At 57.1% G+C, this 17,701-nt stretch overlaps 1 protein-coding gene across 1 annotated transcript in view; it reads right to left on the bottom strand.

The window, feature by feature from the left end:
• TCF7 (transcription factor 7) overlaps positions 1–16,553 on the bottom strand; it is a 31,348-nt gene extending 14,795 nt beyond the window's left edge. The window contains 3 exon segments of the mRNA XM_079916649.1: positions 15,231–15,355; positions 15,862–15,928; positions 16,121–16,553. Coding sequence (XP_079772775.1) covers positions 15,231–15,355; positions 15,862–15,928; positions 16,121–16,372 — 444 coding nt within the window. The 5' untranslated portion in view covers positions 16,373–16,553.
• Positions 16,554–17,701: the final 1,148 nt, after the last annotated feature.

Below are 17,701 nucleotides of genomic sequence, written 5' to 3'. Positions count from 1 at the left end.
TCCAGCTCTTCGCCTCTGCACCTTTATCCACCCCTTACACCCTCCCCTCTCAGCTTTCCACACTTCCTCCTACTCTTTGCCATACTGATTCCTTCTCATCCTGACCTCAGTCTAAGGGCCACTTCCTTAGGACTGTGACCTGGGTGGGGTTCCACCAGCCCAGCAGGCAGAGCTGCCCACTTGCTGCAGGGGTTGTTGGCCTAGGGGTCCTGGAGGGCAGAATCGGCTTGTTAGTCATCTCTGCCTCTCCAGGGTCTGTGCTTGGCATGTTCATTAAGACTTGCTGAATGAAGGCCTCTAGAATACCTGATGCCCCAGAACCCGTGCATGCCTACCCACTCATCCAACCATGGACCTGACTTCAGTCTCTTGGCTCCTAGAAGAGGGGGGGCGTATTCCTGATGCCCGCTCTGGAGCTGCGGAACGGCCCTTGGGATGAGTCCACAGAAGGAGGGCAGATCCACACCTCGAACTAGACAGAAGGGTGGGCTATTGATAGAGTTATTGTTCTCTCTGCCAAGTGCACAGATGTGAAATTCAGTATTGTAAATGCCACATGTGACAACTGATTTGAGGCAGGCATTATCCTTCCTGTTTTACTCATGAGGGTCGTGAGGCTCAGTGACGCTGAGAAAATTGCAAGTCAGTGCTGGGGACCCCTTTAAGGTCTCTCAGGGTCTTCAGGCAACACCAGACAGCCACATTCTCATCTCTCACCTCCTCTCCCTCTGTGCTCCAGCCACTTTGGCTTCAAGGGCCCTGCTGTTGCCTCTGCCTGGAGAGCTCTCCCACACTTGTTGGGCTCTCAAGTTAGGTCTCTAGCAGTACGTGTAGGTAGGGCCCAGTGTGAGCCAGTGTTTAGGGAGCATGTGGCAGCACTGGACAAAGCACCCTGGCTGGGGCTGGGCATGGTCACAGCAGTACACAGGAGGCTGGGAGGAACTGGGGCCACTGCTGGGAGTCAGGGACATCCTGCCTGGCAACTGAGACCCTGTGCCTCCTTCTACCCCCAACACCTTGGGAGTCAGAATTCACCAGACAGTCAAAGCCAGGGCTACCACTAGTTCATATGGTGCCTTCGTGCTAACTAGAAAAAGTACCCTTTCCTCTGGAGAGACAGCCAGGCCCACACCAGGGCAAGTGGCTTGTGGAGCATAGTGCAGGCTAGATTTCAGCTCCTTGGCCCGGATTCCCTGCATGACCCCACACAGTGGCCCTGCTCAAAAGGTCCTCTCCAGTTCTCACTTCTCTTCCCTGCATTGCCAGAAACCAGGCCACGCTCCATCCAGGGTCTGCCACTCAACTTCTGCTCTGGCCTTGATCAGTTCCTCTGGACTCCTCTCCCAGCTCCAGGGCCCACTAGTGCCCACCACACACAGCTCCCCCAGTCCTCTAGGTCTGGAGCTGGGGATCCACTGTCCAGCACCCACGGTGCTTAAGCACCAAGGAGTCTGGCCAGTTTCTGAGTGGGAAGCTGCCCCACGGCCTGGGACCACGAGAATGAACTTCCCAGAAGGAAGCAGGTCCTCCAAAGGAGGTTCGCCTGCATATCAGCCAAGCCGTGATGTGCAGGCTCCCCAGACCCCATGTCTGCAGATATCCCCTGGCTGGGCTCATGCCCTTTTATTGCCAGCCCCCGCTGCCCAGGACATGGTGCTCTCCAGAGGACGGCCCTCAAGCACCCCGCCCACAGCGTGCTGGACGCCTTGTGCTAGACGCCCACCGCAGAGCATGGAGCCGCGGCCGTGTGGCCAGCTGAGCTGGAGGGCTAGGGTATGGCTGGGCTACACCCTTGCGGACCAGGAGGCTTTAGTCCCGCCTGCCAGCACAGGACTGTGGCCAGGGATGCACAGAGTCCTCCCAGGTCCACGTGGCCAGTCCACCAGCTGCCTGGCCTTGACATCAGATAGGGGGTCCTGCCACAGCAGAGGCAAGGACTTGAGTCCCTGCCTACAGGCTTGGCAAACCACAGGCCTACACTAGACCCAGCCTGGCCCCGAGGCACCCCCGGAGCTAGCGGAACCTCACTTAGCTGAGTGGCCTGGCCCACAGCCTCCAGCGGTTTCTATGCATTCGTTTACTTTTGTTTTCCTTCTTCCTCTCTGAGGTAAACGCCCCTCAGGACAGGATGTTTTCAGAGGAAAATATAAGCTTCCGGGAGCTGCTGCAGCCGAGCTGCTAGTTGATGCTACCGACACACTGTCTGGGGACTCTGCAGCAGCCTGGGGGCTGGGCATCCCCTGTCCAGGCAGTCGCCCTCCCAGCTCCTCAAGGCCCAGCCCTCCGGGAGCCCATGTGCCTGAGGCAGAGGCCAGGGCACAACCTCGGCTCAGGCTGTCTTTGGCAGTAGGGAAAGCCAGGCTCTGGGAAGAAGGCATTTGAGGAGTTCAGAGGTTTTGTTCCCTTGGGAGCAAAACAAAAACGCTTTGTAGAAAAGGCATGAAGAAAGCAGCAGAGGTGCAGATTTAGACACGGCAGCCGCCACCAGTGGCAGCCTCCTGTGTGCCTAGCACCCTGCAGGGTTCGCCCCCCGCCCCCCGAATCCCACCAGTCTTCCCAACCACTTTGTGACGTGTGTACAGATTGTGCGGATGAGGAAAGGGTAGCCGGGAGAGGTTAAATGACTTGCCCAAGGTCTCAGAGCAAGTAATGACAGATCGGGATTTGAATCCAGCCCTTTGGGGTTCCTGGCCAGAGATCTTTACCACTCGGTGAGAGGCCTCCCAGGCCAGCTGGTAGCGCACAGCAATGGAGACCACACGTGTGAGGCGCAGGAGCCGAGTGGTTGCCAGGTTCTCCCCCCACACTGGGTCTCCTCACTAAGACCTCCACCTGCCCGGGACCCGCTGGATTTTGCCAGCAACACCCTGCCCTCACAGGAGGTGATGTGGGTCCTCAGTTGTAAATGACTAAAGGAACCGTGAGAAGTCATTCTTCCCACCAGGTCTGGCCTCTTTTCCCAGTCCACGTGCATGCGGGGTGGATGGCCACCGCAGAAGAGTTAGTGTGCTGCCTAGGAGCGAGAGCTAGGGCGGCCTGGCGCAGGGCCCAGAGAGGCGGAGGCTGATGGTCAGCGACGGCTCAAGGGTGGGAGGCAGAGGAGACTTGGAGATCTCATCCCCAGCCTTGGCACTGCATTCCTGCCCCGATTAATTCCAGCCAGCTTCTGAGGAGCAAAGATAAGATGGGGGTCTCTGAGTCACCTGGTCTGTTCAGCTGCCTGTACCAGCCCAGAGGACAGTTCTGCCCTGGGGCCACAGTCAGGAAGCTCACTTGGGTCTAACCCTTGCAGCTACTGCCAGTTAAGGAAGGCCCTTGGGGCTCTGCCTGGACTCAGTCCAGCGGTTTATCCCAAGTGAACAAGGCAAGGAGTGGAAACGAGTTGCTGGAGGCTTCAGGCCCCAGGATGCTCCCACCCAAGCCCCTCACGCCAAGTGTAAGCAGACGGAGGAGGGCAGGGCTGCTGCAACTGTCACAGGGGCCCTCTTGGGGTGGAGCCCTCTAATGAGGTTGAGTTAGGGGGTTCCAAAAACCACACCAAACAGCTTTTACAGATACACACCTGGGTCTAACACTATAAAAATACAGGGAGAGGGTGAAACACTAAATTCCTGGCGGGGGTGAGGAGTGGGGATGGATGGGATGGGGGAGCCAAGGCGACCCAGCTGTAGCTATAAAACCCAACTTTTCAAAAATGAGTGGATAGATATGTTGTCTGAGAGGCAAGGCAGCAGGTGGTAAGGGCAGGGAACACAGAGGTAGATGCCTGAATTCACGTCTCTCCTCCAGCACTTGCAAAGTGTGTCTCTCTGTGCTTCAGGTTCCCCATCTGTACAATATCCATATCTCATAGGGATTAAATGAAGTAATATTTGTGTCTGCTAATATTTTTTAAAATTAACGAAGAAGAAAACAAAAGACAAAGGCGAGCATGTTCCTAGACCAAGGCTTTTCAGGAAAGCCGGCTTTTGTGCCAGGCCAGGGCTGCTGGCCCTCGATTTCCTTTGGACTACGGCCAGATTGCTGTTGGGCCAGACTCCTGAGCTCCTGACTAGCCCTCAGTGACCAGAGCCAGGGCAGGGGCGGGGGGAGGCGTGGGGGGTGGCACGGGAGGAGCAGAGGAGGGCAGTGGTAGAAGAAGAAACCCTCAAAATGCCGCAGCAGGGTTGGGAGGTGGATCTGGTTTCCAAGGGGTTTGGGGAGGGGACACCCATGTGCAGGGATGCCCTCAGATTCCTCAGTCCAGCCATTCCCATTGTCTCCGAGCCTAGGACACCCTCTAGCCCATCCCTGGACCACACAGAGGAGGGCACCTGGGCCAGAGAAGTCCAACAGTGAGCTCCAAGCTAAGCCAGGACCAGGACCAAAGTTAGAAAGGAGGAATCAACCTATACACAGTTCTTAACTGTCCTTGCATCATGCATCAAACCTGATGTAATCTTTTTTAAAAAATTTAACTTAATTTTTGGCTGCGCCGGGAGGCTTGCGGGATCTTAGTTCCCCAACCAGGGATTGAACCCATGCCCTCGGCAGTGAAAGTGCAGAGTCCTAACCACTGGACCACCAGGGAATTCCCAAACCTGATGTCATCTTAAATGTCATTTATAAACACTTTTCCAGGTAATATTTATTCTGAAAGCCCTGAGGTCCTGCTTTTAACCAAGAAACAACCCTTTTGGCCCCCGATAGCATGTGGTCCAGCCCTGACCCAGGTCCAGAGCTCTGAGGTCACGCCCAGGAGGGGCAGTAAGGGCCAAGTCTTTCCTTGAGGCCAGAGGAATTCAGCTCATAAACTCAACTCAAGGGTTCAGCTTTGCAGCCTGCAATGCTCCCAATGAGCTCCACACAATCGAGACCAAAGGGACAGACCAGAGCCTGGGCTTTGGGGTAAAACAGACCTGAGTCCAAGTCCTGACTCTGACAGGTACTAGCAAGTTCTTAACCTCTCTGAGTGAGCCTCAGTTTCCCCATCTGTAAAATGAGAGCGATAATAGTATCTACTTTCTTGGCTTCTTGTAAGGATCTTGCTATTAGGATTAAGTCCCCAGCACAGGTCTGGCACTTGGGAAGTTCTTGACACATGCACTATTACTGTGGCTGTTGTTATTCTTGCAACAGTTTACGAGCACCTACTATGGGTCATGCGCTATGCTGGCCGCTAAGATTCTAGCAGTGAAGAAGACAGATGTGGCCTTGGCCCTGTAGATCCTCTCCAGCCCTTTTGATCCCAACCACCATCCCTTAAACCCCACCTCAACACGGCCATCAACGCTTGTGGCCTCTGCAATCCCAGCTTCATCTGGCCCCACACCCTTTGGTCTATGTTCACCCCCCAGCTCCACCCATGGGGTTGCCCACCACAGCTGGGGGGCTCCCAGGCTGTAGCCTGCTTCAAAGCCTGTCGGCAAGCTCTGGGGCGGCTGCTGCAGCCCGGCGCACACTTGGGGCCGCCCCGCCTGGACCCTGGCTATAGCCGCAGAGACCTCACTGCCGCTGCTGCAGAGCTCTCCACAGGCTGCTTCTCAGCGTCCCTAAGTGCCCACCCACCCCCTGCCTGCCTGGCCACCGGGCCAGCCACAGAGCCATCTGATTTGAATGAAACTTCAAACTTAATGACTTTCATGCTGGTTATTTAAAACGCAATGTAATTTTCTTAAACACCCTATTATTTCCTTTGATAGCTACAAAGCTTCCCCCAATCCCATAAGCATGTTTATTTTTAGGGAAAAGAGTGGTTTTGCAGTTGGTCATAGAGACTATAGGGAAAAGGAGCCTGCAGAAAGTAGGGCAAAGAGTCAACCGTAGCAGCCTGGAGACCCACAGCTGCCTTGCCTTCGTGCTGGGGCAGACTCCACCGACACCATGGGGTCCAGGGCAGGACCCTGCCCTTCTCATACCAGCACATCCACCAGCGGCCCTCCTGTCTACCATCTGACAGTGGCCAAGTCCCCCTTCCTGTGCTTCCCCTCCACAGGGCCCCAGTGTCCTCATCTGTAAGATGGTTCCACTGGCTTCCCACAGACATGCCAGGCAACTATGGTCTGGGGAAGGGGTCCTGCGGCCACTGACATGCTCTCAGCTGCCTCCTCCAGACATTCTGCCCTAGTTAAGGCCTTGAGGCCTGCAGCTTTGAGCAGCTGGACGAGATCTGTGCCCAGATAAAGTGGCCTCCGGCAGTGGCTGCCCACACTGGGAGGGTGGGTGGGTGTGGCCCTGCCAGTCGGGGGCCCCCTGGCAAGGGAGGTGGCCTAGTGGTGGGTGTGCGTGCAGAGGTCAGCTGAGCCCCGCCAATGCGGGGTGTCCTCTGGGAATGGCTATTTTTAGATCCCAGGCTTTCATGTGGCCGAATGATGTGCAGTTTACAAAGCATTGGTAATGCGTTTCAGATGGCGGCCCAGCGGACCGGGAGGCTGGGCCTCCTGCCACCAGAGCCAGGTCAGAGTTAGTCAGAATACCCTCAACTGGACTTCTGTCACCTGTCTCTCCCTCCCTACAATTCCTTCTTGCCTGACAGGGAGACCAGGCCTGGAGCAGTCCTTGCAATACCCACCAAAGACCCCCTGAGGCCCACCCGAGCAGCAGGCCTCCCCAGCTGACCCTCGTCTGAACTTCAGAAATCCTCATGTCCGGAGCTCCCCACCCCCGTTTACAGAAGGAAATTGAGACCCAGAGAGGTTAACAGATTTGCTTGAGGTCACACACCCAGGGGAGGAGGTGGCCTTGGTCCCTGGCTTCCTTACCCATCATAGCCCCCTCCCATCATGGGCAAATTGGGCTTCCTGGGAGGGGTGACCGGCCAGCCCTGGCTAGGCCACCCAGACACGGTGGGCTGGGGCAGCTGTAACCATGCACCCCCAGAACGCACTGTTCCCTGGGGCCTGCCCATCCACGCCTGCAGCCCCAGCCGCATACTCGCCATCAGCTGAAAGCAGAGAGTGTGGAGCCCAGACACCTCTCCGGTTCGTGGAGAGAGAGAGAGAGAGATGGTTGTTTTAACGGGAGGGGTAAAGGGGTTGGCAAAGCATCTGCTTCCTCTGATCTCCAAGGAGCTTTGGCTGTGGAGCTGGCTGTGACATGAAGGCTGTGTGTCACCATCTCCCTCTGGGCTCTAAAGCCATATCTGCTAGCACAGCCCAGGCAGGCAGGCAGGCTCCATGGGTGGGACAGGCTGCATGGCTGCCTCCCCACAAGAGAGGGCCAAACTCACCAAACTACTACCTTGGGCCAGGGACCCTATCCAGCAGGGGACAGTCCCTCTACCCACCAGGGGACTGAGCCAACGGGAGCCCCATGTTCTGCAGGACCAGAAGGGGCCAAACCCTCTGACCAGGACAAACCCTCCCGGGCTGCAGCTCAAAGACTACACATGCCAAGGCTGATGTGGGCCACACCTCTTTAAGGGAGGGAGGCGGCACCCACGTCCAAACCCCAAGCATCAAAGGTCTGCGAGCTGAGACAGCAAACTGCCTGAAGGAAGAAGCTAACAATGTCCTGGGGTCTCAGAGACCCTCCATTGACTCCTGGGGCCTTGGAGTCCTGCTAGAGACAGTGCTGAGGAGACGTGTTCTCCACACCCTGGCTAAAGCACCAATGGGCTGCACACCCTGACCTCTGGGGTTCAGCTCCCCTCAGGAAACAGCGGACAAGACCCTGGACTCATGACCCTGGAGTGAGACTGACAGTCAAAAGAAATAACACAAAACTTCCACCTCTGAGGCACTCCTGCCTTGCATGTGCCAGTCCGCTCGGGTCTGCCCTGCCCAAAGCCCACCCCCTCCCTTGCATCCCAGCATCCACCTGCCCCAGCTGCCGGCTCTGCCCGCCTCACCCTCTATGTTCAACTCAAACCATCTCCCGTGGGCACCACACTGCCCTTCATGCTGCCAACACACTGCAGGTACCCACCAGCCACTCCTGGGCTCTGGAACCAGCACCCCCGGGTATTAAGGTCACGTGCTGGGCCTTCAGTGCTGGCCCTTCTCCAGCCTCACAGACCCTGGGCTTCGGGTGGCTCTTCCAATGACCAAGAACATACTAATTTCTGCCTCTCCTCCTCTGCTTGAGCTGTGCCCCCGACCTCGAGCATTCTCCCACTCTCACCTTCGCAGGTTCTGGGCCAGCCAGAACTCTCCCCTGTCAGGAAGCCTTCCTGGCTGCCCCCACTGGCCTCCCTCCCTCCTCAGTGCCCTTTATCCAACACGGCCGACTCTGAGCCCCAAGGAGAGTCTCTTTGCCTTGCCAGAGCTGAGCTCTGCGGGGTGGGGCAGAGGCAGCCGTCCCCTCTGAGCTGAGCCAAGGCCAAGTGGGGCTCAGTAAATACCGGTTAAGAGTCTGGATCAGGATTCTAGGTACAGCTGGCACTATGTCGTCGACCAGCTGAGGGCCCGAGGGCTGGCTGGGCCGGACAGCTGTCCTCTTTGCTCTGCCCCAGGGGAACTGGCTGCTGAGCTGAGGACGGAGAGCATCAGGGGCTTCAGTCCAGCCGCACCTTCAGGAGCACTGCACCTACTGGACCGGCGTCCTTTACAAGGGCCATTCCCACACAGTGTTAACAATCCCTCCCACAGTGGCTTCCACTTAGGAAGCACCTACTATGTGCCGGGAACTCCACATCCACTATCTCGCTCCACTCCACAGTAACCCAAGGAGGTAGGAACCTTCGCTATCCTCATGTTTAGATGAGAAAGCTAAGGCCCACAGGAGTTAACTTACCCAAGGCCACCCAGCCAAGGAGTGGAAGATACGGTATTTGAGGGCGGAGCTTCCCGACTCAGGCCTTCCCCCTTCACTACTCTAAGGGGCCTTGGATAAGTCCCTTCCCTGACCTGGCCTTACTGTCCCCACCTGCAGAGGAGGGCTGTTACCCAAGGATCTGTGCACTGTACCGTTCGGGGAGGGGGAGCCCTGTGACCTGATAAAACACCTGTTTCCTCCAACAGAGTCTTGTTTGTACACAGTGGCAGGAAGCAGCCAGTCACAAGGTATGAGGGAGTGTGACTGTATGGCTTCGGAACCGCAGCTGCCCGAGGAGGCTCAGAGGGAGGCTGCGGCTCCCCTCATCCCCTCCATGTGGCTCTGTGCCCACCCTGATCCAGCCTGACCTCAGCAGTTATGCGACTTGAAACCAGTGCCCCTGCAGCCCATTCTTGCAGCTCCGCTAAACCTCCCTTCATGCAGGAACGGGGGTTGGGTGTGATCTTAGGAGACCCAGGAGGGCATGGTCTGCCAACTGGCCATGAGAGGGGACCACCAAGGCCCCCCCTTTTCAACTCCACTCACGCCTAAGTCTTGGAGCACTTGGGGAAGTAGGCAGAACTGGTATGGATATCCCTGTTTGCGGGCTATGGAAGCTGGCTCGTGAAACCCTGCTGGGGCCGGGGGAGAATACCTGGGTCCTGGTGACCAACTCAGGGCTCTCTGTCAGCCCCTCCACCCTGCTAAGCTGGAGGAGTGGATGGCAGCCCTAAAACAGCAGCCCCTGGTGACAGGGTGGGGCAGGGGTCTGCAGGATAGGCCTCCTTCAGGGTGCTTTCCTGGCCCTGAAATGCATCAGGGAAGCCCCGAAAACGAAGTTTCACCTTGGGAGCAGCTAGCGGTGAGGGGGTTGCTGCAGATTTTCCAAATACCACACAGCCTTCCAAGTCAGGAAGGAATGCAAGTCAAAGTTACTTTTAAGTCTCACTGCCCACCACGAACCTATAAAATGAACAACAAAAAAGGGGAAACTCCACGTCAGCTATGCTTGGGCACCGCAAGGAACCCTCGGTGAACTGGGGCCTTGATTCTTCCTACCTCTTGAACCCACAATTCTCTTTGAACATTATGCTCCAGGAAAATAATCAAAATGGAAACCAAGCAGTGATTTGTATAGAGCATCATTCCCGCTGGTAAAGAAGGCAAGCTGCGAGCAAACTAGAAGCCACACGAGGGAGAGATGAATAATAAACATGAGGGAAAACAAGCAAAGAAGCTGTGCATGGGCACTGCCTGGGGGCCTGCACACCAGGGAAGCGTCGGAGCAAGACACAGGGGTGTTGCACACGGGGCACCATGTGAGAAAAGCTCTGGGAGTGGTTCAGAGGCTAATGGCCATGAAGGTCTTTTCCCTTTTTTTCTTACAAAATAGCTTAAGCCCCTAACATCCTGTGTAAAGGGCTTCTATATGGCTGGGGAAGGGGAGCCTCTTTCCGAAAAATCTCCGGGCGGTGGGAGAGGATTCTCAGGATGGAATGAGTGGCTATGGCTCCCAGTCTGGCCCCAGGAATAACACTTTTCCTCCCAAGAATGCCTGGGTGAGGCAGGCGTTGAGGAGGGGGCCTGTACACCTGAGGGCTGGTCCCCAGGGTTCAAACCCCCAAACCCCGTGGCCCAAAGTGGAGATATAGTCCTCCAGACAGAAGTGCACATGGCGCCTACCACTGAGCCACCCCTGGTCCCAGAGGAGCCAGGACAGCAAGGGAGAGGGATCAATTGTGGCCAAACCCCGACCCCCAAGCCCAGGCCACGCTGGCACCTTCCTGGGCACGTCCCTGGTACTGCTGCCTCCAGTCCTCAGTCCAACTCTGGGAGGAGGGCTTGCCACTCCCATTGTGCAGATGAGGAAACTAAGGCTCAGACATACTTCTGACACATGGGCTGTCTCTGGACTAAGCATGGCAAGTGCATCATAAACCAGTGCCAACCACCTTGGCCTGAAGAGCTGCTGGGGTGGGCAAGGCAGCCGAGGCCCGGTGGGGGATGACGGAAGGCCCCACTTGGATGGTCAGAGCAAGTCTCTCTGAGGAGGTGACATCTGAATAAGCCCTGAGTGAGGAATGAGAAGTGGCAGCTAGGGGAAGAGCTAGAGAAGAGAATGCCGAACTGCGGGAACGAGCGCAAAGGTCTTGAGATGGAAAGAACTTGGTGGTTGTAAAACCTATCAGGCCACTGAGGTGGCTGCTTTTTAGGGAGAAAGGAAGAGTATGGTGCAGACGAGGAGGGGCGGTCAGCAGGGGCTGGCCACCCAGGCCTTCAGGCCGTGGTGAGTGGCTTAGATTTTACTTCAAGAGCAATGGGAGCCTCTACAGGGCTTCATCAGGCGAGAGGTGGCATCTGACTTATGTTTGGCTGCTCTGTGGATCCTGGATTGAGGGTTAGGGTAGGGTTGTGGGGAGGGACCCAGGTCCACTGCAGGGACCCTAGTGGAGGCTGCCTTCCTGGGGGAGGGATGGTGATGGTTGGGGCTTGGAGGTAGCGAATGAAGTAGAGACGTGGAAGATTTGGGATGTCTGGAGGGAGCCCAGATGCCTGCCAGCCCCCTATTTGTCTTCATCTGGCAGACAACTCTACTCCTTCAGGAAGCTGCTCAGCAGACCCTCCTCACAGCCTAGGCAGGGGCCAGGTCTTCCCAGGACACGCCAGCAGGACCTTTTGTGACAGTACTCCTCTGGCCAGGGATTCAGGTCTATTCATCTGTCTCCTCCACTCAGTTGGGCACTCCAGGGGCAAAGGCTGGTTCTGCTCTGTCTGGTGGCCAGCCTGGTGCCAAACTCTCTCCTAACAGGCTTCATCCCAACCAGGGCTGGTGACCAACCATCACTACCCCTCCTCCGTGAGGCCCCACTGCTCACCCTCTGAGGGGTGTGGAGGGTTGGGTGGGTGCATCTCTGCAGAGCCCCCCCGGACCGGCTAGCCACCCGTCAGCAGCACTTCCTTCCTCTGCTCAAGTCTTGCTCATACCCTCACCTCCTGCTCCCCCAGGGCTCGCTCCCCTCACCTGTACCTCAGACCTTGGAGTCAGAGAACATGAGCCCGATGGCCAGAAGCCCACTGCTTCAAGTGGGCTCCTTCACATCAGATGTCTCCGGGCATGCCCAGACACCAGGACGGCACAGGGAAACAGCCCCAAGTCCCTGCAAGAGCCAAAAGGCTCAGCTCAGCTATTTATTTTTTAAATTGAGATGTAATTCACATACCTTAAAATTGACCATTTTAAAGTATACAATTCAGCGGCTTTTAATATATTCACAAGATTGTGCAACCATCACCACTATCTAATTCCAGAACATATTCATCACCCAAAAAAAGAAACCCCGTACCCATGAGCAGTCACTACCCATTCTCCTCCTCCCTCAGCCCTCGGCAACCACTCCTCTACTTTCTGTCTCTATGGATTTGCCTGTTCTGGGCATTTCAACTAAATGGCAAAAGGCTCAGCAGCCTTCCAGGCCACAGATACCAAGCAGAGCCCATAGAAGGGGTCAGAAGACTGACATGGCCTCATATCCTTTTTGAGATGGGGATTTGCACCAGACTGTCAGTTTTGCACTAAGACTCTGAGTTTCCCTAAGGAGTGATGCCTTACTCATCCCAGAAATCCCTCAAAGTCTGGCACAGGACCAGTCATTGCCCCTCCCCACCTCGATCCCAGAGCAGAGCAAACAAAACAAAACAATAGTGGCTACTGGTCTAGGCCAGTAACTGTCTGCAAGCCTACATTAGATGCCTCAAAGACATCAGCTATGAAATTAACTTTGACCTAATTTCCACTTCCAAAAACAGAGTTTGCAAGAAACCAAGTACCAAAAAGAAGGAACCTTTTGGGAAAAAAATCCCTCTGCCCCCCTGGCAGTTGTCTGTGAGGTGGTCATTTGGCCCATTGCTCCTGACAACGTCCAAGTCTGCCTGCTTTAAGGTGTCCGGTGTAGCAGCCGCGTGGGTATTCCACCTATACACAAGGGCAGATGAGGTCCCTGGCATGGGTTTTCCCCACTGTCAGGGGAGGTCAAGCGTTCGGCCCTGAGCTCCCCCGCACAACTGTTGACCACTTGGATTCTCTCAGAGAGTGCAAAGAGCAAGAGGGGCCAAGTTCTAAGGCTCACGGGGAGGGGCTGGCCAGTGTGTCATCTGTCCCCTGAAGAGGGGCTCAGGAAAGCAGAGCTTTGGAAAAAAACTTCCAAAGGTGATTTTCCTCAGGTCCCCTACAAGGGACTCCTAACCCATTGTAAGAGTTTCTTTTCTCATTCCAGACACATGAACCTTGGATCACATGATAAATGTGCTCCCAAAACATGGGGTCAATTAATTTTGCTTTTTAAGTCCTCACCATATTTTATATGTCCACACAACTCTGAGTAACACAAAGAACTACTACTCTTATTTGCTATTTGGTTGTAAGTATCAGATTTGCTTAAAGGAGGCTCCCCTATATTCAGGTACATCTTCCTCACCCGGCATCTCCCTACCTTAGGCCCTTGCCTCTGTCCTTGTCCCCAGCCCCACAGAGCAGCCGATGCCAGGGCACAGAAAGTCAGCTCCAGAGCCTGCCCTCCTCCTGTGTTCCCATAAGCCAGGCTGAGGGAGGCTATCGCTGTGTGGGGAGGAGGACAAAGGGATCTGCCCCTATAAGAGAGGGTGCGACACATAGAAATGCGTCTGCTGTACCTTGAGAAAGAGCCCAAAGTTGAAAAAATGAATGATCCAGGCCAGGGGAGTGATGGTGTGCCTGCCCTAGTTCCTACTCCCCCCACAATCCTGACTGCTAGAGGCAGCCATTCATCTGCCTACACTTTGACCAGTGTAAGCTAAAGGACACCAAATGGTCCCATCACCACACCCTTACGAAGAACGAGGCACTCCCACTCTGGGCACTCTCCTACCACTTGCCCAGGCTGTGAAAGAAACTCAGAAACACCGCCTTTTCCCTGCCCCTCTGTGTAATCATAAGATGCCGGAGGGAATCTGCCTGCTAGGTCTGCTTTGGGTCCTAGACCTTTTGTTTAGTCATGATTATCAGGGACGCCAGCCCCCTGTCAGCAGCTCACGTGCCTGTGGTTTGGCAGTGGTGGGTCAGGTCCCACCACTTGGCCCCAAATCTAAGGGTTTACACCTTGTAGGGGGCCCCCAAAGCATCCTTCAGTATCAGCTCATGGAGGGTAGAGGTCTCTGGGGAGAGCTGCTGCATCAGGTGGCAAGGTCAGAAGGTGAGCCCCTTGCCCCACAGACTTGGAAGGAAGCGAGTACCTCACAGATGGAGCCACCCCAGAGCAGAAAGCCAGACAGACCACTCAACCAACATGTTCCTTCACAGATGAAGGAATGGGGGTCCAAAGGGCAAGGAGCTTATTTCTAGTCAGCTGCCTACTACCAGGTTTTCCATCCTGGGTTTCTGGAGAGAAGGCTCAATCTACTTTCTCATGTCCCACCAGCTTCAGCATGAAACAGCTTTCAGAACCAACCCGCCTCACTCCTGATCTGACACAGCCTGGCAGTCACTCTCCGCCCTCTGAGTGACCCCCACCACTAGCCATGTGAGCCTCCTACTGCTGGCCTGACCTGCCCTGGGTCTATCTGCACCCAACACCCACCCACCACAAACCCCAAACCCTTACATGAACTCTAGAAGCTCTCCTCTCACCCCTGACTTCGGCCAGCTGAGCACACTCGGAAACACTAATCTGAATTTTTCGTAAGTGCAGCTTTACCGCTGCTCTACAGCACTCAGAAGAGGCTCTTCACACCTTAGGTCATCTGCACCAGTGGGCAAAAAGCATGGTTTGTAATGATCATGGAATCTTCTCAAAGCACTGGGGACTTAAATTTAATTTGCAAATTCATTAAACAGGCCGCTTACTGACACTACTGATTTGAAACACCTTTGCAAACCCTTCCTGGTGCATCTGAGACCAAGCCAGCTTCATAAAAACCCACTTTCCACACATCGTGTTCGGGTTGTTTCTCTGGTAAGGCCACATTCATGCCAATAAGGACAGAGCGAGTAGAACATGTTTCTCCCGTACAACCAGGAGACCTGAAGCAGACCAGCTTTTCTGCCCGTTCCTCCGAACACTGAGGATTGGGGCTTAGTGGGAGAAGGCTAACAGCCAAGCTCACAACTCTGAGCACACCACATGCACCACCGTCAGGAGGGGTGGGTGGTCTCAGCTTAACCGTTCTCCAAGCCGACTCCATCCCAGCACCACCTAGCACCAGGACAGGGCCCACGCCTGCTCATGAGCAAGCTGGAAGACAAAAGCCAACAGCTGGAGGCAGGTGGGGTGCCTAGGGCAGCCCTCCTTACTTCAGGAAAGTTCTCCTGGTTCAGATCCCGCTGGGTGTGGATGGGGAAAGAGACAAGAACAGAGTTCTGTATCCATTTTGTTCTAGGCAAAAGTCACTTCTTGCCCATGCCTCACATACCTGATCAAGAAGGTAGCAGGCACAAGGCGGGCTGGGCTGCTGGGGCCACTTACCAGCGAGGGCTGCGGCTGGGGGTGCTGCCCTGCTCCCGAGGGGGGTGGGTAGTGCATGAGCAGATTGAAGGCGGAGTAGACGGTGTCTTTGTACATGCCGCTGGCGCACTCCGGGGTCTTCAGGCCTGGAAAAACCACAGCTGGTCAGAAGCGCCAGCCCGGGCGTCTCGGGCTGAAGGCTGTCTGCTCGCTCGAGAGAAAATCGGAATTGCCAATGGGTCCCCTTCAAGTTCGTGACTTGAAGGGCTGGGGGTGCCCGCAGTGCCAAGTTTCGACGAAGGACCCCGAGTTCGGGCCTCCCTTTCTCGGCCCCCACTCCGCCCTCCCGCCAAGGAACCTTGGCCAACGTTTTCTCAAGTCGGGGGATTAGTCAGTCACCTGGGCAGGAGGGGAGGCGGAGATGGCGGGGGTCTGTTTACTCCTATAAAGGTCAGGGCACCGGAAGTGACTCGAGCCCGGCGGCGCCCGGGAAACCCGCCCCCCACTCCCCCACCTCCTCGGTTTTACCGCCTCCTCGAGCTGCAGTTGGGGGGAGGCACCCCATCGGCTCCCTCCCGTCCTCAAAAGCCCCGCTCTCCCACCGAGGCCGGGCCTTAGCGGGAGGAGGGGAGCCAGGCCGGCAGAAACTCACCGTCTTCCAGAGACTCTGGAAGTTTGTCGGGGAAAAGTCTCTGCGAAGTGTGTTCCCGCCCGAGAGCCTGCGGGGAGATCCAGAGGGGCCTTGAGAGGGCTGGGAAAGCTGGGGGCTCGGGGCCCGGGGCAGGAGGGGTCTGAGGGATGCGGACCCCCGAGGGCCGCGGGAGGGAGGGGCGGGGTAGCGCGAGCCGAGCGCCGGGGCCGGCGGAGCGTGGCGGCTGCGGGGGAGAAGCGGGGCGCGGGCCGGCGCTCACCTCGGCCCCGACCTCGGCCTCGCCGCGGGCACCGGCGCCCGCCCCCGGGACCCCCGCGTCGCCGGCCGCGCCCTCGGACTCATTGACGAGCGACGACTTGAGCTCGGCCAGGTCGCGCTCGGGGCCCGCGGCGCTGTCGCGGCTCTTGTCGTCCTGCTCCTCGCCCTCGTCCTGGAAGGCCAGCAGCTCGTCGGGCGCGCCGAGGTCGTCGCCGCCGCCCGCGCCGCCCCCGCCCGAGTCCAGCTGAGGCATGGTGCGCTCCTCCCTCGGGGGCGCGGGGCGCGGGGGTGCGGGGCGCGGAGCCGGCCCGGGAGGCAGCGAGCCCGGAGTCCGGACCTCCGAGCCCGGAGCGCGGCGGGCGGAGCGCGGGCTGACTCCGCCTGGGCGGGCTGCGGGCGCGGGGCGCGGACGCAGGGCTGAGAGGCTCGGGGAGCTGGCGGGTCCGAACATCAAAGGCGCCGCCGGCTGAGTGCCGGGGGCGGGGCGGGGACGCCGGGGGCGGGCCCTGTCGATGGGCGGAGCCATATCGCCCCGCCCCTCCTCTCCCGGGAGAGGCCGGGACGTGCCCAGTGGGTAGAGACTTAAAGGGCTCGCTCTCCCAGGCATAACCTGAGTGAGGCGTCGGAGGAGCCTGAAAAGCATTACACTTCTCCTGAAATGCGGGGACTCTAAAGGAGATTCTTGACCTTGATTCCTCACCTACAACAAGGGAGTCCCTTCCTGCGCCCAGGTTTCTCCGCCAGCTGCGGAGGTCACGGAGTTTGTGGGTGCCTTGGAACGGGAGCCAAGGTGTGAGCAGAGTCTGTGCCCCGGGCCCAGTATGTCCTGGGCTTGGAAATGGGGGCTTCCTAGAGCTCGGGGGCTGCTCGAGGCTGTGCTCGAACACCGGGACGGCAGAGTTAGGACTCCTCAAAACTCCATTCTCTGAAGCATCTTGCAGCCTTCTGCCAATCTGGGCCCTCCTTCCAGGTCGCCCGCACACAGTGCTAACGCAAGCATATACCCCTCACACATTTATTGAGTGCCTGTTGTATGAGGGACTCATACATTACACATATGTGATGGGCCTCTCAGCCATGTGGCGGCTCCGAGGCGCGAACACAGCCAAGAGGGCAGGGAGGAAATATCCCGCCAGACCCCATTCCAATCCTCCAGCCCCACCCCCCAATCCCACCCCCAACACCTCGCTCAACTGAGTTCCCTGCCTGGAACCTGCGGCCGGGGGAGGGGAGACTGTGGGCAGCTACGTGGGCCACGGGATTCTGACGAGGGGTCAATGGTCCCAGCAACTTAACCGGGAAGTCGCATTCCCGCAGAGCCTATTGACTCTGAGCCTGGCGCAGGCGGACCCTCGCAAGATCTAGGCTGCAGGGTCTGTAGCCGGAGGAGGGCGGGAACGTGAGACACCTTCCATCGCATCTACCAGGCACCTTGTGTCATGTCCACGCGGGCCTCCTCAGCACACTTGACCTCAGCTCAGCCACTGCATCTAGGAAAGACACCGGCCCTTTTGGATCGCGGTGCAGTAAATCCAGCAGGTTTCGGTGCTGGATTCAGTGTAGACGTTCCCACGTCTCCCGA

This window comes from Stenella coeruleoalba, assembly GCF_951394435.1.
Source record: "Stenella coeruleoalba genome assembly, chromosome: 3".
In the NCBI taxonomy this organism is placed as follows: domain Eukaryota; kingdom Metazoa; phylum Chordata; class Mammalia; order Artiodactyla; family Delphinidae; genus Stenella; species Stenella coeruleoalba.
The sequence above is the reverse complement of the archived record's forward strand: the minus strand, read 5'-3'. Positions and strand labels throughout refer to the sequence as shown.